General features: G+C 63.9%; 1 protein-coding gene and 1 long non-coding RNA gene across 3 annotated transcripts in view; one reads left to right on the top strand and one right to left on the bottom strand.

Annotated features, from left to right (window-relative positions):
• SPTBN2 (spectrin beta, non-erythrocytic 2) overlaps positions 1-21,704 on the bottom strand; it is a 65,245-nt gene that overhangs the window by 23,288 nt on the left and 20,253 nt on the right. For both annotated transcript variants that reach the window (XM_090129725.1, XM_090129726.1), the window contains 13 exons: positions 20,442-20,557; positions 18,906-19,018; positions 17,909-18,099; positions 17,523-17,640; positions 16,713-16,871; positions 14,528-14,830; positions 12,922-13,075; positions 10,194-11,064; positions 8,485-8,622; positions 6,174-6,954; positions 3,942-4,144; positions 1,948-2,038; positions 992-1,138 (listed from right to left, as the gene is read on the bottom strand). In XM_090129725.1, coding sequence (XP_089985851.1) covers positions 992-1,138; positions 1,948-2,038; positions 3,942-4,144; positions 6,174-6,954; positions 8,485-8,622; positions 10,194-11,064; positions 12,922-13,075; positions 14,528-14,830; positions 16,713-16,871; positions 17,523-17,640; positions 17,909-18,099; positions 18,906-19,018; positions 20,442-20,557 — 3,385 coding nt within the window. The remainder of the gene's footprint in view (positions 1-991; positions 1,139-1,947; positions 2,039-3,941; positions 4,145-6,173; positions 6,955-8,484; positions 8,623-10,193; positions 11,065-12,921; positions 13,076-14,527; positions 14,831-16,712; positions 16,872-17,522; positions 17,641-17,908; positions 18,100-18,905; positions 19,019-20,441; positions 20,558-21,704) is intronic.
• Positions 17,502-18,142, top strand: LOC149913489 (uncharacterized). The gene is made up of 3 exons (XR_016461253.1): positions 17,502-17,621; positions 17,716-17,931; positions 18,004-18,142. It is a non-coding gene; the product is annotated as an uncharacterized LOC149913489 (long non-coding RNA).

The raw sequence follows: 21,704 nt of genomic DNA, 5'->3' as shown, positions 1-21,704 counted from the left end.
GGGGAGTGGGGTGGGGAGGGGGGGGAGAGGGGTTGAGGGGGGGTGAGGTGGGGGGAGGGGGGTGGGGGGGGAGGGGGATACAGATGTGGGGGAGGGGGGTGAGATGGGGGGTGAGGTCAGATGGGGGGGTGATGGGGGAGAGGGGGGGTGATGGGGGTGGGAGGGGTGAGATGTTGGGGGGGGGGGAGGGGGGAGAGGGGTTGAGGGGGGGTGAGGTGGGGGGGAGGTGGGGGGAGGGGGGAGGAGAGGGGGATACAGATGGGGGGGGAAGGGGGGGTGATGGGGGGGAGGGGGTGAGATGGGGTGAGGTGGGGGGAAGGGGGCGGTGGGAGGGGAGATGGGGTGAATGGGGGGAGGGGGGGGAGGGGGTGGGAGGGGTGATGGGGGGGAGGGGGGATAGAGATGGTGGGGAGGGGGGGTGAGATGGGGGGGATGAGATTCTGCCCCCATCCTATGGGGTCGTGCCCCCTCCCCATGGGGTTTTGCCCCCCCCCATGGGGTTCTGCCCCCTCCCCATGTGCTGTGCCCCCTTTCTATGGGGTCGTGCCCCCCCCCATGGGGTCTGCCCCCTCCCCATGGGGTTTTGCCCCCCCCCCATGTGCTGTGCCCCCTTCCCATGGGGTTCTGCCCCCTCCCAATGGGATTTTGCCCCCTACCCAGAGGTTTTACCCCCTCCCCATGAAGTCGTGCTCCATTCCCATGGGGTTCTGCCCCCCCCCATGTGCTGTGCCCCCTTTCTATGCGGTCGTACCCCCTCCCATGGGGTCGTACCCCCCCCCCCATGGGTTCTGCCCCCCCCCCATGGGTTCTGCCCCCTCCCCATGGGGTCTGCCCCCTTCCAATGGGGTTCTGCCCCCCCCCCATGTGCTGTGTCCCCTTTCTATGGGGTCGTGCCCCCTTCCAATGGGATTTTGCCCCCTCCCCATAGGTTGTGCCCCCCCCCCACGTGCGGTGCCCCCCCATGGGGTCGTGCCCCCCCCCCCCCCCTCACCTGCCGCACATGGCGCAGGCAGCCCCTGCTGGCGGCCATTTCGGCGCAGAACGCGCGGTGCTTCTGCCAGGCGCCGGGGCGGCCGAGCGCCTCCGGCTGCGATGCGTCGCGCAGCGCCTCCAGCCTCTCGCGCAGCCACGAGCGCAGCTGTGGGGCCGCCGGGGGTCGCGCACAGCCGCCCCATAACCGCCCCATAGCCGCCCCATAGCCGCCCCATAGCCACCCCATAACCGCCCCATAGCCGCCCCATAACCGCCCCATAACCGCCCCATAGCCGCCCCATAACCGCCCCATAACCACCCCGTAACCGCCCCATAGCCGCCCCATAACTGCCCCATAACTGCCCCATAGCCACCCCATAGCCGCCCCATAACCGCCCCATAGCCACCCCATAACCGCCCCATAACCGCCCCATAACTGCCCCGTAACCGCCCCGTAACCACCGCATAGCCACCCCATAGCCACCCCATAACCGCCCCGTAACCGCCCCATAACCACCCCACACCCACCCCATACCCCACACCCCCCCATATCACCCCATAACCACCCCATACCCACCCCATATCACCCCAATCACCCCATACCCACCCCTTACCCACCCCATATCACCCCACACCCACCTCATACCCACCCCATATCACCCCAATCACCCCACACCCACCCCATACCCCACCCCATATCACCCCAATCACCCCATACCTACCCCTTACCCACCCCATATCACCCCATAACCACCCCATATCACCCCAATCACCCCATACCCACCCCTTACCCACCCCATATCACCCCATAACCACCCCATATCACCCCAATCACCCCATACCCACCCCATATCACCCCATATCCCCCCACACCCACCCCATCCCCCGACCCCATCCCCCTCCACCTCCCCACCCCACATCCGCGCCCCCACCCCCCACCCCATATGGTGCCCCCCCCCCCCCCCGGCGCCCCACCTCCTCCCCCTCCTGCAGGAATTGCTGCAGCTCCCCGTTGTCCCTCAGTTTCCCCAGCAGCTCCTGGGCGGCCTCGTGGTTCCTGCGGTGCCTGGGGGGGGGCAGGGGGGGGGAGGGTCTCCTCAGCCCCTATGGGGTCCCTCAGCCTTGGGGTCCCCTCACCCCTATGGGGGTGGTCCTGGGGGTCTCCTCAGCCCCTGTAGGGGTGGTTCTGGGGGTCCCCTCACCCCTTGGGGTCCCTTCAACACTTTGGGGGTGGTCCTGGGGGTCTCCTCAGCCCCTATGGGGTCCCTCAGCCCTGGGGGTCCCCTCACCCCTATGGGGGTGGTCCTGGGGGTCTCATCACCCCTATGAGGGGGGGTTCTGGGGGTCTCCTCAGCCCCTCTGGGGGTCTCCTCACCCCTTGGGGTCCCCTCAGCCCTTGGGGTCCCCTCAACACTTTGGGGGTGGTCCTGGGGGTCTCCTCAGCCTCTATGGGGGTCCCTCAGCCCTGGGGGTCCCCTTACCCCTATAGGGGTGGTCCTGGGGGTCTCATCACCCCTATGAGGGGGGTCCTGGGGGTCTCCTCAGCCCCTCTGGGGGTCCCTCAGCCCTGGGGTCCCCTCACCCCTATGGGGGTGGTCCTGGGGGTCTCCTCAGCCTCTATGGGGGTCCCTCAGCCCTGGGGGTCCCCTTACCCCTATAGGGGTGGTCCTGGGGGTCTCATCACCCCTATGAGGGGGGTCCTGGGGGTCTCCTCAGCCCCTCTGGGGGTCCCTCAGCCCTGGGGTCCCCTCACCCCTATGGGGGTGGTCCTGGGGGTCTCCTCAGCCCCTGTGGGGGTCCCTAAGCCCTGGGGGTCCCTTCAACACTATGGGGGTGGTCCTGGGGGTCCCCTCACCCCTATGGGGTCCCCTCACCCCTTGGGGTCCCTCACCCCTATGGGGGTGGTCCTGGGGGTCCCTTCACCCCTATAGGGGTGGTTCTGGGGGTCCCCTCACCCCTACGGGGGTCCCCTCAGCCCTGGGGGTCCCCTCACCCCTATAGGGGGGTCCTGGGGGTCTCATCACCCCTATGGGGGTCTCCTCAACCCCTATGGGGGTCCCTCAGCCCTGGGGGTCCCCTCACCCCTATGGGGGTGGTTCTGGGGGTCTCATCACCCCTATGGGGGTCCCTCAGCCCTTGGGGTCCCCTCAACACTTTGGGGGTGGTCCTGGGGATCTCATCAGCCCTTTGGGGGTCTCCTCACCCCTTGGGGTCCCTCACCCCTATGGGGGTGGTCCTGGGGGTCCCTTCACCCCTATAGGGGTGGTTCTGGGGGTCCCCTCACCCCTACGGGGGTCCCCTCAGCCCTGGGGGTCCCCTCACCCCTATAGGGGGGTCCTGGGGGTCTCCTCAGCCCTATGGGGGCCTCATCAGCCCTATGGGGGTCTCCTCAACCCCTATGGGGGTCCCTCAGCCCTGGGGGTCCCCTCACCCCTATGGGGGTGGTTCTGGGGGTCTCCTCAGCCCTATAGGGGTCCCTCAGCCCTTGGGGTCCCCTCAACACTTTGGGGGTGGTCCTGGGGGTCTCCTCAGCCTCTATGGGGGTCCCTCAGCCCTGGGGGTCCCCTCACCCCTATAGGGGTGGTTCTGGGGGTCCCTCAGCCCTGGGGGTCCCCTCACCCCTATAGGGGTCCCCTCACCCCTTGGGGTCCCATCAACACTATGGAGGTGGTCCTGGGGGTCTCCTCAGCCCCTATGGGGGTGGTTTTGGGGGTCTCATCAGCCCTTTGGGGGTCTCCTCACCCCTTGGGGGTCTCCTCAGCCCTATGGGGTCCCCTCACCCCTTGGGGTCCCATCAACACTATGGGGGTGGTCCTGGGGGTCTCCTCAGCCCCTATAGGGGTGGTCCTGGGGGTTTCATCACCCCTATGGGGGGGGTTCTGGGGGTCTCCTCACCCCTATGGGGTCCCCTCACCCCTTGGGGTCCCTTCAACACTATGGGGGTGCTCCTGGGGGTCCCCCCCCCCCACCTGGTCTCCACAGCCCGCAGTGTCTCCCTGACGGTGTCGACGTGGGGCCCCCCCTCCTCCACCAATTTGTGCCCGGCCGCCCGCAGCGCCTGCAGCCGCTCGGCGCCCGCCTCCATGGCGGCCATGAAGGCCCGGTGCTTCGCGATGGCCGCCTGCGCGCCCTGCAGGGAGCCGGGCAGCTCCGTGTGCGACAGCCGGTATTCCTGGGGGGGGCGTGAAAGGGGGGGGGTCACCACCCTGCCGCTGGGCTGCAAGGCCACCCCCAGCACCCCAGTGCCACCCCCAGCACCCCAGTGCCACCCCCACCCCTCCAATCCCACCTCCATCCCAATCCCAGCCCCATCACCCCAATCCCACCTCCACCCCAACGCCACCCCCACCACCCCAACGCCACCCCCATCACCCCAATCCCAGCCCCTCCACCCCAATCCCAGCCCCTCCACCCCAACGCCACCCCCACCCCCCCAATCCCACCTCCATCCCAATGCCACCCCCACCACCCCAATGCCACCTTTATTGCCGCCAATGTCATCCTTATAGCCCCCAAGGCCAGCCTCACCACCCCAATATCCACCCCCACCACCCCAATGCCACCTCCACCCCAAAGCCACCCCCACCACCCCAACGCCACCCCCACCACCCCAATGCCACCCCCAGCACCCCAACGCCACCCCCAGCACCCCAAAGCCACCCCCACCCCTCCAATCCCACCTCCATCCCAATGCCACCCCCACCACCCCAATCCCAGCCCCTCCATCCCAATCCCACCCCCTCCATCCCAACGCCACCCCCACCACCCCAACGCCACCCCCATCACCCCAATCCCACCTCCATCCCAACGCCACCCCCAGCACCCCAATCCCACCCCCATCACCCCAATCCCACCTCCATCCCAATCCCACCCCCACCACCCCAATCCCACCCCCACCCCCCCAATCCCACCATCCATCCCAATCCCAGCCCCATCACCCCACCACCTCTCCGTATGACCCCAATCCCACCCCCAGCCCCACCCCTATCACCCCAATGCCCCCTTCCACCCCAATCCCCCCCTCCATCCCAACCCCACCCCCAATCCCACCCCCAACCCCAATCCCCCTCCTCCATCCCAATCCCACCCCCAACCCCACCCCCATCACCCCAACCCCACCCCAATCCCCCCAATCTCCCCCCCCATCACCCCAATTCCCCCTCCACCCCAACCCCACCCCCAATCCCACCACTCCCAACCCCCACCCCCATCACCCCCACCCCCCCTACCCCCCCCAATCCCCCCAATCCCCCCCCATCACCCCAATCCCCCCCTCCACCCCAACCCCAACCCCAATCCCACCCCCCCAACCCCCCCATCACCCCCACCCCCCTACCGCCCCAATCCCACCCTCACCCCCACCCCCCTCTACCCCCCCCAATCCCCCCCTCCATCCCAACCCCACTCCAACCCCAACCCCACCCCCAATCCCACACCTCCCAACCCCTCCCCCATCATCCCCACCCCTCCCAACCCCCCAATCCCCCCCATCACCCCAATCCCCCCCTCCCAGCCCCCAATCCCCCCCCTTACCCCCCCAATCCCCCCCTCCACCCCAACCCCCCCCCAATCCCACCCCTCCCAACCCCCCCCCATCACCCCCACCCCCCCCTAGCCCCCCCAACCCCACCCTCACCCCAACCCCACCCCAATCCCCCCCTCCCAGCCTCCAATCCCCCCCATCACCCCAACCCCACCCCCAATCCCACCCCTCCCAACCCCCCCATCACCCCCACCCCCCCTACCGCCCCAATCCCACCCTCACCCCCACCCCCCTCTACCCCCCCAATCCCCCCCTCCACCCCAATCCCACCCCTCCCAGCCCACCCCCATCACCCCCGCCCCCCCCTCCCAGCCCCCAATCCCCCCCTCCACCCCAACCCCCCCCCCATCATCCCCACCCCCCCTCCACCCCAATCCCACCCCTCCCAGCCCAACCCCATCACCCCCACCCCCCCTACCCCCCCAATCCCACCCCCCTACCCCCACCCCATCACCCCCACCCCCCCAATCCCCCCCCTTACCCCCCCAATCCCCCCCTCCACCCCAACCCCCCCCCAATCCCGCCCCTCCCAACCCCCCCCCATCACCCCCACCCCCCCCTAGCCCCCCCCAATCCCCCCCTCCACCCCAACCAATCCCACCCCTCCCACCCCATCACCCCCACCCCCCCAATCCCACCCCCCCCCCCCGCCCCCCACCTGCGAGCTGAGCGCCCCCTCCACCATCCTGGCGTCCCTGAGGAAGACGTGCAGCCCCAGGTGCTGCCGCAGCCGCTGCCTCCTCGTCTCCCACGTCCTCCCCAGCTCCTCCCAGCCCTCCTCCACCGCCTCCAGCCTCCGCCGCAGGGACAGACGCCGCGCGTCGTCCGTCCGTCCGTCCGCCACCTCCCTCCCCAGCGTCCCGGCGCGGCGATAATCGGCGCCGTACTGCTGGATCTCCTTCCCGACGCCCTCGTGTCGTTCCAGCATCTCTTCGGCTTCGGCCAAAGTCGCCGGCGCCTCTTCGGAAGCCACAAGGCTCCGAGTGCGGCTCAGCCAAGCCTGGAAAGCGGACAAATCCCGCAGGAAAACCTGCAGCCTGGCGGCTTCCCCCAAAGATTCCTCGCGGAGGCGCAGGCGGAGGCTCAGCTCGTCCCACAGCCCCTCGACGGCCGCCAGCTTTCGGGCGACGCCGGCTTCCAAGCGGGGCTGTTTGGTGGCCAACTCCCGGGCATCGCCTCGCAGCTGGCCCACTTTGCCCTGGATGGCTTCCAGGTCTCGCCTCACGCCGCTCAGTTTCAGCCTCAGGGTCGCCAACCCCGCCGGGTCGTCGGAGGAGGAGGAGAAGGAGGAGGAAAAATTTGGGGTGGATTCGATGATTCGGGTTTTTTCTTTCATCCACGCCGTGGTTTCGGTGCATTCCAGGTGGAAGTTCTGGATGCTGAGGGCGGAGCTCAGCTCCTCCTTCCTGCGCTCGGCCAGCGCACGGAAACGGTCCCAGCTGCAGGGGGTTGGGGGGGGGAGAAGTTGGGGGTTTGGGGGGGGGGAACGGGGGGATGCTGTGGGTTGGCGGAGCTGAGCTCGGGGCGGCAGGGAGCTGATGGGTGGGGTGCGGGGGGTCTGAGGTCAGGGAATGGGGTGGGGGGGGTGGGAGGGTCCTTAGGGATCAGGGAATGGGGTGGGGGGGGTGGGAGGGTCCTTAGGGATCAGGGAATGGGGTGGGGGTTGGTTTGAATTGGGTTGGGTTGAGTTGGGTTGGTTTGGGTTGGATTGGTTTGAATTTGGTTGCGTTGGGTTGAATTGAGTTGGGTTGAGTTGGATTGGGTTGGGTTTGTTTGGTAGAAATGAGTTGGGCTGGGTTGGATTGGGTTGAATTGGGTTGGATTGGTTTGAATTGGGTTGGGTTGGGTCGGGTTTGTTTGGTAGAAATGAGTTGGGCTGGGTCGAACTGTGTTGAGTTGGGTTGGATTGGATTCAACTGGGCTGAGTTGGGTGGCATTGAGTTGGGCAGGGTTGGATTGGTTTGAATTGGGTTGGGTTGAATTGGGTTGGGTTGAATTGGGTTGGGCTGGGTTGGGTCAGGTTGGTTGGGGTTGGTTTGGGTTGGATTATTTTGAATTTGGTTGAGTTGGGTTGGGTTGAATTGAGTTGGGTTGGGTTGAATTGGGTGGGGTTGGGTCGAATTGGGTGGGGTTGGGTGTGTTTGGGTTAAAATGAGTTGAATTGAGTTGAACGGGGTTGAGTTGAATCCAATTGGATTGGATTCAATCGGGTTGGGTTGGGTTGCGTTGAGTTGGGCAGGGTTGGATTGGTTTGAATTGGGTTGGGTTGGGTTTTTTTGGGTTGAAATGAGTTGGGCTGGGTTGGATTGGGTTGAATTGGGTTGGATTGGGTTTGTTTGGTAGAAATGAGTTGGGCTGGGTCGAACTGTGTTGAGTTGGGTTGGATTGGATTCAACTGGGCTGAGTTGGGTTGCATTGAGTTGGGCAGGGTTGGATTGGTTTGAATTGGGTTGGGTTGAATTCGGTTGGGTTGGTTTGAATTGGGTTGGATTGGTTTGAATTTGGTTGTGTTGGGTTGAATTGAGTTGAGTTGGGTTGGGTTGGTTTGGGTTGGATTGTTTTGAATTTGGTTGCGTTGGGTTGAATTGAGTTGGGTTGCTTGAGAAAGCTTGAATTGGGTTGGACTGAACTGAGTTGGGTTGGACTGAAACGAGTTGAGTTGGGTTGGGTTGAGTTGGTTTGAATTGAGTTGGGTTGAATTCAGTTGGGTTGGGTTGAATTGAGTTGGGTTGGGTTGAATTGAGTTGGGTTGAATTGAGTTGGGTTGGGTTGAATTGAGTTGGGTTGGATTGGTTTGAATTGAGTTGGGTTGAATTGAGTTGGGTTGGCAACGACCTTAAATACCACAGAGCCACAGAACCATTTGGAAGCCATTCCTTTCGCTCCCATCACTGCTCTCCTTCTGCCTCCTCCCACACTGAGGTTTCCCAGAGCCCCCCCGCCCCCCCAAAGGCCCCCCCAGGCCCCACCTGGCGTTGAGCTGCTCTCGAATGGCCCGGATGCTCTCCTGGTTGCGCCGGTCGGACGCCAGCAGCTCCTCGGCGATGCGGTTGACGGCGGCCACGCGGGACGCCAGGTTGTTCATCTCCGGCTCCAGGGTCTCAAAGCTGCAGACACAGCAGCCACCGTGAGGAGGGGGCCACGAAAAGTGGGGTCTGGGGGGGTGGGTTGGGTTGGGTTGAGTTGGGTTTGGTTGGTTGGGTTGGGTTGGTTGCATTGGATGGAGTTGGGTTGAGTTTGATTGATTTGGATTGGGTTGAATTGAGTTGGGTTGGGTTCAGTTGGTTTGGTTGGGTTGGATTGGCTGGGTTGGATTGGTTGGGTTGGGTTGAATTGGGTTGGGTTGGGTTGAGTTCAGTTGGTTGGGCTGGATTGGTTGGGTTGGGTTGGATTGGTTGGGTTGGGTTGAGTTGCATTGGATGGAGTTGGGTTGGGTTGGTTGGGTTGGGTTGGGTTCAGTTGGTTGGGTTGGGTTGGTTGGGTTGGTTGGGTTGGATGGAGTTGGGTTGGGTTTGATTTGGATTGGGTTGAGTTGGGTTGGGTTGAGTTGGGTTTGGTTGGTTGGGTTGGATGGAGTTGGGTTGAGTTTGATTGATTTGGATGGAGTTGGGTTGGGTTGGTTGGGTTGAGTTGGGTTGGGTTGGTTGGGTTGGGTTGGGTTGGATGGAGTTGGGTTGAGTCTGATTGATTTGGATTGGGTTGAATTGGGTTGGGTTGAGTTCAGTTGGTTGGGTTGGATTGGTTGGGTTGGGTTGGATGGAGTTGGGTTGAGTTTGATTGATTTGGATTGGGTTGAATTCAGTTGGGTTGGGTTGAGTTCAGTTGGTTGGGTTGGATTGGTTGGGTTGGGTTGGATGGAGTTGGGTTGGGTTTGATTGATTTGGATTGGGTTGAGTTGGGTTGGGTTGGGTTGGGTTGGGTTGTGTGGGGTTGGGTTGGGTTGAGTTGTGTTGAGTTGGGTTGGGTTGAGTTGTGTTGGGTTGAATTGAGTTGGGTTGGGTTGAGTTGGGTTGGGTTGAGATGTGTTGGTTGGGTTGAGTTGTGTTGTGTTGGGTTGTGTGCGGTTGGGTTGGGTTGGGTTGAGTTGAGTTGAGTTGTGTTGAGTTGTGTTGGTTGAGTTGCTTTGAGTTGGGTTGAGTTGGGTTGTGTTGAATTGTGTTGGGTTGGGTCGAGTTGGGTTGTGTTGGGTTGAGATGTGTGGGGTTGTGTTGGGTTGGGTGGGGTTGGGTTGTGTTGAGTTGGGTTGGGTTGTGTTGGGTTGGGTGGGGTTGGGTTGAGTTGTGTTGGGTTGGGTTGGGTTGGGTTGGGTTGTGTGGGGTTGGGTTGGGTTGAGTTGGGTTGGGTCGAGATGTGTTGGTTGTGTTGTGTTGTGTTGTGTTGGGTTGGGTTGGGTTGTGTGGGATTGGGTTGGGTTGAGTTGTGTGGGTTGAGTTGCTTTGGGTTGGGTTGAGTTGGGTTGAATTGTGTGGGGTTGGGTTGAGTTAGGTTGTGTTGGGTTGAGATGTGTGGGGTTGTGTTGGGTTGTGTGGGGTTGGGTTGTGTTGGTTTGTGTTGAGTTGGGTTGGGTTGGGTTGTGTGGGGGTGGGTTGAGTTGGGTTGAGTTGGGCTGACTTGTGTTGGGTTGTGTGGGGTTGTGTTGTTGTGTGGCGTTGTGTCACCCGGACTCGGGCTGCCTCACCGCTGCTGCACCACCTCCAGGTCCTCCAGCCTGTCAGGCAGCAGCAGCGCCCGCAGCCATTGCTCCTTCTCCCCGACCCACAGCCTGCAGGCGTCCGCCTCGCTGCGCATGGTGTAGAGGCCGAGCGCGTCCTGCAGCTCCCGCCGCCGCCGCTCCGTCTGCGCCCACAGCTCCCCGTAGCGCCGCTCCAACGCCGGCAGCCGCCCGGCCACGCCGGGATCGGCGGCGGAGGCGGCGGGCAGAGCCCCCAGCTGCTCCCGCAGCGCCGCGATGGCGGGCCGGTGGCCCCGCACCTCCTCCTGCACCTCGCGGTGCTGCCGCGCCAGGCTGCGGGTGGAGAACTCGTCGTGGCCCAAGTCGGGGCTGCCGGCCAGGCGCAGCGCGTCCTCCAGCCAGCCCTCCACGTCCGCCGCCTCCGCCTGGAACTGGAAGAGCGCGGCCGCGTCCCGCAGGCTCCGCTCGCGTCGTTCCGCCAGCTCCCCCAGCGCCCGCCAGCGCCGCTCCAGCTCCTCCAGCCTTTCGGCCACCCGCGGGGCTCCCGAATGCCCCTCGGCCACCAAAGCCCGGCCCTCGTCCATCGCCTGCCGTAACGGCCCGGCGCGGCCACTCAGCTCGTGCCGGAAGGCGGCGTGTTGGCTCAGCAGGCGTAACGAGCTGGTTGGGTCTCGGCCGACGTCCTCGGAGCTCAGGAGCCTCTCCTGCTCCCGCATCCAGGCCTCCTCCTCTCCCACGTCCCAGAAGAACTTCCAGAAGCGCCGCGATTCCTCCAGGCTGGCGCGGCGTTGGGCCGCCAGCTCCGTCAGCTGCTGGTAGCGCCGCTCCAGCGTGGCCACACGCTCACGGACCAGCTCCGGGTCGCAGGGTTTGTAGCCTAGGGGAGAGAAGTGGGGTTGGGGTGGGAGGGAGGCTGGGGGGTTGCAGGACGGGCGGGGGTGGGGGTGGGAGGGTCCTCGGAGGTCAAAGGATGGGTTGGATGGCGGTGGGTGGAGTTGAGTTGGGTGGGGTGGGGTTGAGTTGGGATGGGTTGAGTTGGGATGGGATGGGTTGAGTTGGGTTGAGTTGAGTTGGGTTGAATTTAATTGGGTTGGGTTGAATTTAATTGGGTTGGGTTGACTTGTGTTGGGTTGGGTTGAGTTGAGTTGAATTGGGTTGGGTTGGGTTGAGTTGGGTTGAGTTGGGTTGAGTTGGGTTGAGTTGGGTTGAGTTGGGTTGAGTGAGTTGGGTTGAGTGGGGTTGGGTTGAGTTGGGTTGGGTTGAATTGGGTTGGGTTGAGTTGGGTTGAGTTGGGTGGGATTGGGTTGAGTTGGGATGAGTTGGGTTGAATTGAATTGGGCCAGGCTGACTTGTGTTTAGTTAGTTTGAGTTGAGTTGAATTGGGTTGGGTTGGGTTGAGTTGGGTTGAGTTGGGTTGAGTTGTCTTGTGTTGTGTTGAGTTGGGTTGGGTTGAGTTGGGTTGAATTCAATTGGACCGGGTTAACTTGTGTTGAGTTTAGTTAGTTTGAGTTGACTTGAATTGGGTTGGGTGGACTTGGGTTGAGTTGGGTTGAGTCGGGTTGGGATGAGTTGGGTTGGGTTGAATTGGGTTGGGTGGGGATGGGTTGATTTGGGTTGGGATGAGTTGGGTTGGGTTGAGTTGGGTTGGGTTGACTTGTGTTGAGTTTAGTTTGAGTTGAGTTGAATTGGGTTGGGTTGGGTTGAGTTGGGTTGAGTAGGGTTGAGTTGGGTTGGGATGGGTTGGGATGGGTTGGGTGGGGTGGGGTTGGGTTGGGTTGGGTTGAGTTGAGTTGGGTTGGGATGAGTTGAGTTGGGTTGGGTTGAATCGGGTTGGTTTGAGTTGGTTTGAGTTGGGTTGAGTTGGGTTGGGTTGAGTTGGTTTGCGTTGGGTTGAATCGGGTTGGTTTGAGTTGGGTTGAGTTGGGTTGGGTTGTATGGAGTTGGGTTGACTGGGGTTGGGTTTTGTTGAGTTGAATTGGGTTGGGTTGGGTTGAATTGGGTTGGGTTGGGTTGAATTGGGTTGGGTTGGGTTGAATTGAGTTGGATTAAGTTGGGTTGGGTTGAGTTGGTTTGGAAACATCCTTGAAGATCACGGACCGCATTGGGTTTGGGTTGGAAAGGTCCTCAAAAGTCATAGCGTGGATTGGGTCGGGTTGAGTTGAGCTGGGTTGGGTTGAGTTGGGATGAGTTGGGTTGGGTTGTATGGAGTTGGGTTGAGTGGGGTTGGGTTGGGTTGAGTTGAATTGGGTTGGGTTGGGTTGAGTGGGGTTGAATTGGTTTGGAAACATCCTTGAAGATCACGGACCGCATTGGGTTTGGGTTGGAAAGGTCCTCAAAAGTCATAATGTGGGTTGGGTCGGGTTGAGTTGAGCTGGGTTGGGTTGAGTTGGGTTGAGTTGGGTTGGGTTGAGTTGGGTTGGGTTGAGTTGGGTTGCGTTGTATGGAGTTGGGTTGACTGGGGTTGGGTTGGGTTGAGTTCAATTGGGTTGGGTTGGGTTGGGTTGAATTGGGTTGGGTTGAATTGAGTTGGGTTGGGTTGCGTTGGTTTGGAAACATCCTTGAAGATCACGGACCGCATTGGGTTTGGGTTGGAAAGGTCCTCAAAAGTCATAGTGTGGGTCAAGTCGGGTCGGGTCGGGTTGGATTGGGAGAGTCCTTAAAGGTCAGAGGACGTGGTGGGAAAGGTCCTGGAAGGACGACAGAGCGGAGGCCCCCCCTGCAGCCCCCCGCTCACCCTCCGTGGGCCTGGCGAAGCGCTGCGCCGCGCTGCTCCCCGCCCGCACGCGCTCCGCCTGCGCCGCGATGTCGGCCTCCACCAGGGCGTGCAGCTGCAGCAGGGCCTCCACGCCGTGCAGGTGCTTCCCCACATCCGGGCACTGCAGCCGGCCCTGACACAACCGACCGCGCCGTCAGCACCGCCGCGCCGCAACCGAACAAACAGCCCCGCCGGCAGCGGGAAGCAACACCGCAACCACAACCAAACAGCCCCACAAACAGCGGGAAGCAACACCGCAACCACAACCGAACAAACAGCCCCGCCGACAGCGGGAAGCAACACCGCAACCACAACCGAACAGCCCCACCGACAGCGGGAAGCGACACCGCAACCACAACCAAACAGCCCCACCGACAGCTGGAAGCAACACCGCAACCACAACCGAACAAACAGCCCCACTGACAGCGGGAAGCAACACCGCAACCACAACCGAACAAACAGCCCCACAAACAGCGGGAAGCAACACCGCAACCACAACCAAACAGCCCCGCCGACAGCGGGAAGCAACACCGCAACCACAACCAAACAGCCCCACAAACAGCTGGAAGCAACACCGCAACCACAACCAAACAGCCCCACTGACAGCTGGAAGCAACACCGCAACCACAACCGAACAAACAGCCCCGCCGACAGCGGGAAGCAACACCGCAACCACAACCGAACAGCCCCACCGACAGCGGGAAGCGACACCGCAACCACAACCAAACAGCCCCACCGACAGCTGGAAGCAACACCGCAACCACAACCGAACAAACAGCCCCACTGACAGCGGGAAGCAACACCGCAACCACAACCGAACAAACAGCCCCACAAACAGCGGGAAGCAACACCGCAACCACAACCAAACAGCCCCGCCGACAGCGGGAAGCAACACCGCAACCACAACCAAACAGCCCCACAAACAGCTGGAAGCAACACCGCAACCACAACCAAACAGCCCCACTGACAGCTGGAAGCAACACCGCAACCACAACCGAACAAACAGCCCCACCGACAGCTGGAAGCAACACCGCAACCACAACCGAACAAACAGCCCCACTGACAGCTGGAAGCAACACCGCAACCACAACCAAACAAACAGCCCCACCGACAGCGGGAAGCAACACCGCAACCACCAACAGCCCCCCACCCACCTCCCCAGCCCCCCAGCCCCACCCTCCTCCATCTCCTCCACCCCCCCAACCCCCCAACCCCCCCACGACCCCCACCCACCTGCATCTCCTCCATCCCCCATCCCCCCCCCCACTCCCCCACACCGCCCACCCACCTCCATCTCCCCCATCCCCCCACCCTCCCCCACCCACCTCCATCTCCCCCCACCCCCCCATGCCCCCCCACCCACCTCCATCTCCTCCATCCCCCCCCAACCCCCACCCCCCCCACACCCCCCCACCCACCTCCATCTCCTCCATCCCCCCCACCATCCCCCCCCAGCCCCCACCCCCCCACACCCCCATCCACCTCCATCCCCCCCCACCCCCCACCCCCCACAGCCCCATCCACCTCCATCCCCCCCCCCCCACGCCCCCCCACCCACCTCCACCCCCCCACGCCCCCCACCCACCTCCATCTCCTCCATCCACCCCGCCAGATGCTGCAGGTCTCTCAGGACGCCCTGCAGCTCCACGTGGAGCAGCAGCCTCTCCCTCCTTTCCTGCACCGACTTCCTCAGGCCGTCCCACAGCCTCCCCACGTTCTTCCTCCTCTCCATCACCTTCCTCAGCCCGTGGAAACGCCCGGCCTCCAGCTCCGCCGCCACGGCGCCCAGCGCCTCCACGCGCCCCCCGTAGGCCCCCACGTCCGTCTCCATGGCCTCGTGCTTCCGCACCGCCGCCTCCACCGCCGCCACGTCCGACCCAAAGTGGTCCTGGGGGGCGGGGGGGGATGAGGATGGCAGATGGGGAGGGGGCTGCGGGCATCAGGATGGGGATTGGGGGCACCAGGATGGGGTCTGGGGGGACCAGGATGGGGTCTGGGGGTCCTGTGTTCCCATAGCAGGGACAAGGATGGTGGGGGGAGGGGGGTTGGGGGATCAGGATGGGTTTGGGGGCACCAGAATGGGGTTTGGAAGCACCTTGTCCCATAGCAGGGACAAGGATGGCAGCTGGGGTGGGGGCTGCGGGCATCAGGATGCGGTTTGGGGGCACCAGGATGGGGATTGGGGGGACCAGGATGGGGTCTGGGGGCATCAGGATGGGGTTTGGGGGCACCAGGATGGGGTTTGGAAGCACCTTGTCCCATAGCAGGGACAAGGATGGCAGTGGGGTGGGGGTTGGGGGAACCAGGATGGGGATTGGGGGGACCAGGTTGGAGTTTGGGGGCATCAGGATGGGGATTGGGGGCACCACGATGGGGTTTGGGGGCACCAGGATGGGGTTTGGGGGTCCTGTGTCCCCATAGCAGGGATAAGGATGGCAGCAGGGTAGGGGCTGCAGGCATCAGGATGGGGATTGGGGACACCAGGATGGGGACTGGGGGCATCAAGATGGGGTTTGGGGGGACCAGGATGGGGTTTGCGGGCATCAGGATGGGGTTTGGGGGGACCAGGATGGGGAGTGGGGGTCCTGTGTCCCCATAGCAGGGACAAAGATGGCATCAGGATGGGGTTTGGGGGACCAGGATGGGGATTGGGGGCACCAGGATGGGGTTTGGAAGCACCTTGTCCCATAGCAGGGACAAGGATGGCAGCTGGGGTGGGGGCTGCAGGCACCAGGATGGGGTTTGGGGGCATCAGGATGGGGTCTGGGGGCACCAGGATGGGGTCTGGGGGTCCTGTGTCACCATAGCAGGGACAAGGATGGCATCAGGATGGGGGTTGGGGGGACCAGGATGGGGACTGGGGGGACCAGGGTGGAGTTTGGGGGCACCAGGATGGGATCTGGGGGTCCTGTGTCACCATAGCAGGAACAAGGATGGTGGGGGGGGAGGTTGGGGGACCAGGATGGGGTTTGGGGGAACCAGGATGGGGGTTGGGGGTCCTGTGTCCCCATAGCAGGGACAAGGATGGCATCAGGATGGGATTTGGGGACACCAGGATGGGGTCTGGGGGTGCTGTGCCCCCACAGCAGGGACGAGGCTGGCACTAAGCTGGGCTCTGTGGGTCCCACGTCCCTGTGGTGACGCTGCTGAGCCACTGCTGGGTTCAGCTGCTTCTACACCCCGCAGCTCCGCCCCACAGCTCCGCCCCACAGCCCTGCCCCACATCTCCGCCCCACAGCCCGCCCCACACCCCCTGCCCCACACCCCGCCCCACAGCTCTGCCCCACAGCCCCGCCCCACAGCCCCACCCCACAGCCCTGCCCCAAACCCCCTGCCCCACATCTCCACCCCACAGCCCCACCCCACACCCCGCCCCACACCCCCTGCCCCACATCCCCTGCCCCACAGCCCGCCCCACAGCTCTGCTCCATCCCCTGCCCCACATCTCCACCCCAGCCCCTGCCCCACACCCCCTGCCCCACACCCCGCCCCACAGCCCCGCCCCACATCTCCACCCCACACCCCGCCCCACAGCTCTGCCCCACGCCCCACGCCCCCTGCCCCACACCCTCGCCCCACAGCCAGCCCCACACCCCCTGCCCCACATCTCCACCCCACACCCCCGCCCCACAGCCGGCCCCACAGCCCCTGCCCCACATCTCCGCCCCACACCCCGCCCCACAGCCCTGCCCCACACCCCCACCCCACACCCCGCCCCACACCCCCTGCCCCACACCTCGCCCCACAGCCTGCCCCACAGCCGGCCCCACCTGTCCCACGAGGCGCAGGTTGTCCCTGAGCCAGCTCTCCCTCATGGCCGCCTTCGTCTCGAATCTGGCCGCCAGCCTCTCCAGCTTCTCCTGGCGGATCAACTCCGCGCGCAGCGCCACCTCGCGGCCGTGCTCCGCCTTCTCCAGGCGCTCCCAGGCCTGGGGGGGGATGGGCGTTGGGGGGGGGTTGTGGGTGATGAGGGGTGATGGGGGGCTGGGGGGTGATGGGGGGTTATGAGGTGATGGGGGGTTGTGGGGTGATGGGGGGCTGGGGGGGGTTGTGGGTGATGAGGGGTTGTGGGGTGATGGGGGATGGGGGGGGATGGGGGGTGATGGGGTGATGGGGGGGTTATGGGGTGATGGGGGACTGTGGGGTGATGGGGGGCTGTGGGGTGATGAGGGGTGATGGGGGTGATGGGGTGATGGGGGGTTATGGGGTGATGGGGGGTTGTGGGGGTGATGGGGGTTGTGGGGTGATGGGGGGCTGGGGGGGGATGGGGGGTGATGGGGGGTTATGGGGTGATGGGGGGTTGCGGGGGGATGGGGGGCTGGGGGGAGATGGGGCGGTTATGGGGTGATGGGGAGACCTGTGGGATCTCTATGGGTCCCTGTGTGTCTCTACAGGTCTGTATGGGTCCCTATGCGTCTCTATGGGGTCCCTGTGGACCTCTGTGGGGTCTCCATGGGTCCCTGTGTGATCTCTACGGAGCCCTGCGGCTCTCTATGGGAAACCCACGGGTGTCTATGGGGTCCCTGTGGACCTCCATGGGTCGCTATGGGTCCGCGTGGGTTCGTGTGGGGCAGACGCACGCGGTTGATGTCGGCCAGCAGCGTTCCGTCGCGCGGCACGAAAACCTTCTGGTTGTTGGAGCGCATCCGGCTCCGAATGGTGAACAGCAGCACCTCCAGGTGACCCTTCTCGGTGAACCTGGGGGGGAGGTGGCACTGGGTGGCACCGGGTGGCGCTGGGTGGCGCCAACGTGGCATCGTATGACCCTAACAGGCCACCGTACGGCACCATATGGCACCACACAACACCGATACGACGCTGTGCAGCACCAATATGGCAGAGTGTGGCAGCGCGGTGACCCCAATACGGCCACGCTGCGGTGCCAGCACAACCCCACACCGCCCCACTCCGCCCCACAGCGCCCCATACGGCCCCACAGCGCCCCGCGGCTCCCCACCGCGCTCACTTGGGGGGTTTCTCCACGGTGCGGTAGGTGTTGAAGGCCTGCAGCTGGCTCTGCACGCCGCTCAGCCCCATAGATCCCCACTGGCGCTCGTTCAGGGCCACGACGGTGCGGTCGATCCAAGCCAGCAGCTCCGCCGCCATCGCCTCGTAGCGCTGCACCAAACGCTCCGCCAGCAGCGCCGCCTCCAGCACCTGCAATGCACCGCGGGGGCACCGCGTCAGCACCACGGACAGCACCGGATCAGCACCACGGTCAGCACCGGGTAACACAACAGCATTTCAGCACCACGGACAGCACCGGATCAACAGCACGCACAGCACCAGTTCAGCACCAGGCAGAGCGACGGATCAGCACCACGGACAGCACCGTATCAGCACCACGGATAGAAACGGATCAGCACCACGGAGAGCTCCATCCATTCACCCATCCGTCCGTCAGTTCATCCATCCATCCGTCCGTCCGTCTGTCCATCCATCCATCCGTCTGTCCATCCACCCATCCGTCCATCCATCCATCCATCCATCCGTCTGTCCATCCATTCTTTCATCCATCCATCCACCCTTCTCTTTCCATCCATCCATCCATCTGTCCATCCGCCCATCTGTCCATCCATTCTTCCATCCATCTATCCATCCGTCTTTCCGTCCATCCATCTGTCCATCCATCCAACTGTCTGTCTGTCCATCCATCCGCCCATCCATCCATCCACCTGTCTGTCCGTCCATCCATCCATCCATCCGTCTTTCCATCCATCCACCCATCCATCCATCCATCCGTCTGTCCATCCATCCATTCACCCATCCATCTGTCTGTCCATCCACCCATCCATTCATCCATCCGTCTGTCCATCCATCCATCCATCCACCCACCCATTTCCCCACCCACCCATCCGTCCCTCCTTCTACCCTTCCATCCGTCCCTCCACCCTTTCCCCCTCCTCCCCCCTCCCCCCTCCCCCCCACCAACATCCCTCCGTCCGTCCGTCCGTCCGTCCCACCTTCCCGATGCGTTTCCCCTCCACGGCCAAGGCTTTCATTTTGGAGAAGTAGTGGTACAGCGTGGCCACGTAGGTCATCACGGAGCGTTCGTCGGGCTGCTCCACGTCCACATCTGCGCCGCGGCGTCACTGCGCTGCAGCCACCCCAAAATCCCCCCCCCCGGGACCCCCAAAACCCCCCACCCCCACCCCCACCCCCTCAGGACCCCCCAAGAACCCCCGAAATCTCCCCCCCCCAGGACCCCCTCAGAACGCCCCCAGAATCCCCCATATCTCCCCCCCCCCCAGGACCCCCACAGAACCCCCAAAATCTCCCCCCCCCCGCACCCCCTCAGGACCCCCCCAGAATCCCCCAAATCTCCGCCCCCCCAGGACCCCCCCAGAATCCCCAAAATCCCCCCCCAACCCAGGACCCCCCAGGACCCTCCAAGACCCCCCAGGACCCCCTCAGAACCTTCAGGACCCCCTCAGGACCCCCAAAATCCCCACTCTCCCCACCCCAGGACCCCCCAAGAACCCCCGAAATCTCACCCCCCCGGACCCCCTCGGGACCCCCTCAGGACCCCCCCAGAATCCCCAAAATCCCCCAGGACCCTCCAAGACACCCCAGGACCCCCTTAGAACCTTCAGGACCCCCCCCAGGACCCCCCAGAACCCCCAAAATCCCCCAGGACCCCCCAGGACCCCCTCAGAACCTTCAGGACCCCCTCAGGACCCCCCAAAATCCCCACCCTCCCCACCCCAGGACCCCCCAAGAACCCCCGAAATCTCCCCCCCCCCGCACCCCCTCAGGACCCCCCCAGAATCCCCCAAATCTCCGTCCCCCCAGGACCCCCCCAGAATCCCCAAAATCCCCACCCCCAACCCAGGACCCCCCAGGACCCTCCAAGACCCCCCAGGACCCCCTCAGAACCTTCAGGACCCCCTCAGGACCCCCAAAATCCCCACCCCCCACCCCAGGACCCCCTCAGAACCTTCAGGACCCCCTCAGGACTCCCCCAGAATCCCTAAAATCTCACCCCCCCCCCAAGGACCCCCCTGGACCCTCCAAGACACCCCAGGACCCCCAGAACCTCCCCAGGACCCCCTGAAGACCCCCAGAACCTCCCCAGGACCCCCTCAAGACCCCCAGAACGTCCCCCAAGACCCCCTCAAGACCCCCGGAACCTCCCTAAAACCCCCTCAGGACCCCCCAGAACCTCCCCAGGACCCCTTCAGGACCCACAGAACCTCCCTCAGGACCCCCTCAAGAGCCCCAGGACCCCCTCAGGACCCCCAGAACCTCCCCAGGACCCCCTGAAGACCCCCAGGACCCCCTCAGGACCCCCAGAACCTCCCCAGGACCCCCAGAACTTCACCCAGGACCCCCTCAACACCCCCAGAATCCCCCTCGAGCCCCACAGGAACATCCCCCAACCCCCCCCTAAAATCCCCCCGTAAGACCCCGAGAAAACCCCCCAAACCCCTCCATTTCCGCCCCCCAAGGACCCCCACGACCCCCCCACGACCCCCCCCCCAAATCCCCAGCCCCCTCACCCTCGGGGTCCAGCAGCTTGGTGAGCCCCAGCTCCCTCTCGGCCACGTTGAAGGCGCTCTGCAGGTTGTGATGCGCGTTGCAGCGCCGCAGCGCCTCCATGTCCACCAGGTCCGGCCTGCAGCGCCCCACACTCACAACCGCGCCCCATAGGGACCCCGCCGCGCCCCATAGGGACCCCGCTGTGCCCCATAGGGACACTGAGACCCACAGGGACCCCACTGCGCCCCATAGGGACCCTGCTGCGCCCCATAGGGACACTGAGACCCATAGGGACACTGAGACCCATAGGGACCCCGCTGCGCCCCATAGGGACCCCGCTGCACCCCATAGGGACACTGAGACCCATAGGGACCCCACTGCGCCCCATAGGGACCCCACTGTGCCCCATAGGGACCCCACTGTGCTCTATAGGGACACCACTGCGCCCCATAGGGACACTGAGACCCATAGGGACACTGAGACACATAGGGACATTGAGACCCATAGGGACACTGAGACCCATAGGGACCCCCCTGTGCCCCATAGGGACACTGAGACCCATAGGGACGCTGAGACCCATAGGGACCCCGCTGCGCCCCATAGGGACACTGAGACCCATAGGGACACTGAGACCCATAGGGACCCCGCTGCGCCCCATAGGGACCCCGCTGCACCCCATAGGGACACTGAGACCCATAGGGACCCCACTGCGCCCCATAGGGACCCCACTGTGCCCCATAGGGACCCCACTGTGCTCTATAGGGACACCACTGCACCTCATAGGGACACTGAGACCCATAGGGACACTGAGACCCATAGGGACCCCACTGCACCCCATAGGGACACTGAGACCCATAGGGACACTGAGACCCATAGGGACCCCACTGCACCCCATAGGGACACTGAGACCCATAGGGACACTGAGACCCATAGGGACCCCACTGCGCCCCATAGGGACACTGAGACCCATAGGGACCCCGCTGCGCCCCATAGGGACCCCACTGTGCTCTATAGGGACACTGAGACCCATAGGGACACTGAGACCCATAGGGACCTTATGGTGCCCCACAATCACAACCGCGCCCCATAGGGACCCCGCTGCGCCCCATAGGGACACTGAGACCCATAGGGACCCCACTGTGCCCTATAGTGATGCCCCCCACCCCATAGGAACATCCCCACACCCCATAAGAACGTCCTCCTACCCCATAGGGACCCCACTGCACCCCATAGGGACCCCACTCCGCCCCATAGGGACCCCACTGCACACTGTAGGAACGCCC

Source organism: Phasianus colchicus, chromosome 37, assembly GCF_987193195.1.
Source record: "Phasianus colchicus chromosome 37, bPhaCol1.hap1.1, whole genome shotgun sequence".
NCBI lineage: Eukaryota > Metazoa > Chordata > Aves > Galliformes > Phasianidae > Phasianus > Phasianus colchicus.
This window is presented reverse-complemented; position numbering and strand designations above follow the sequence as displayed.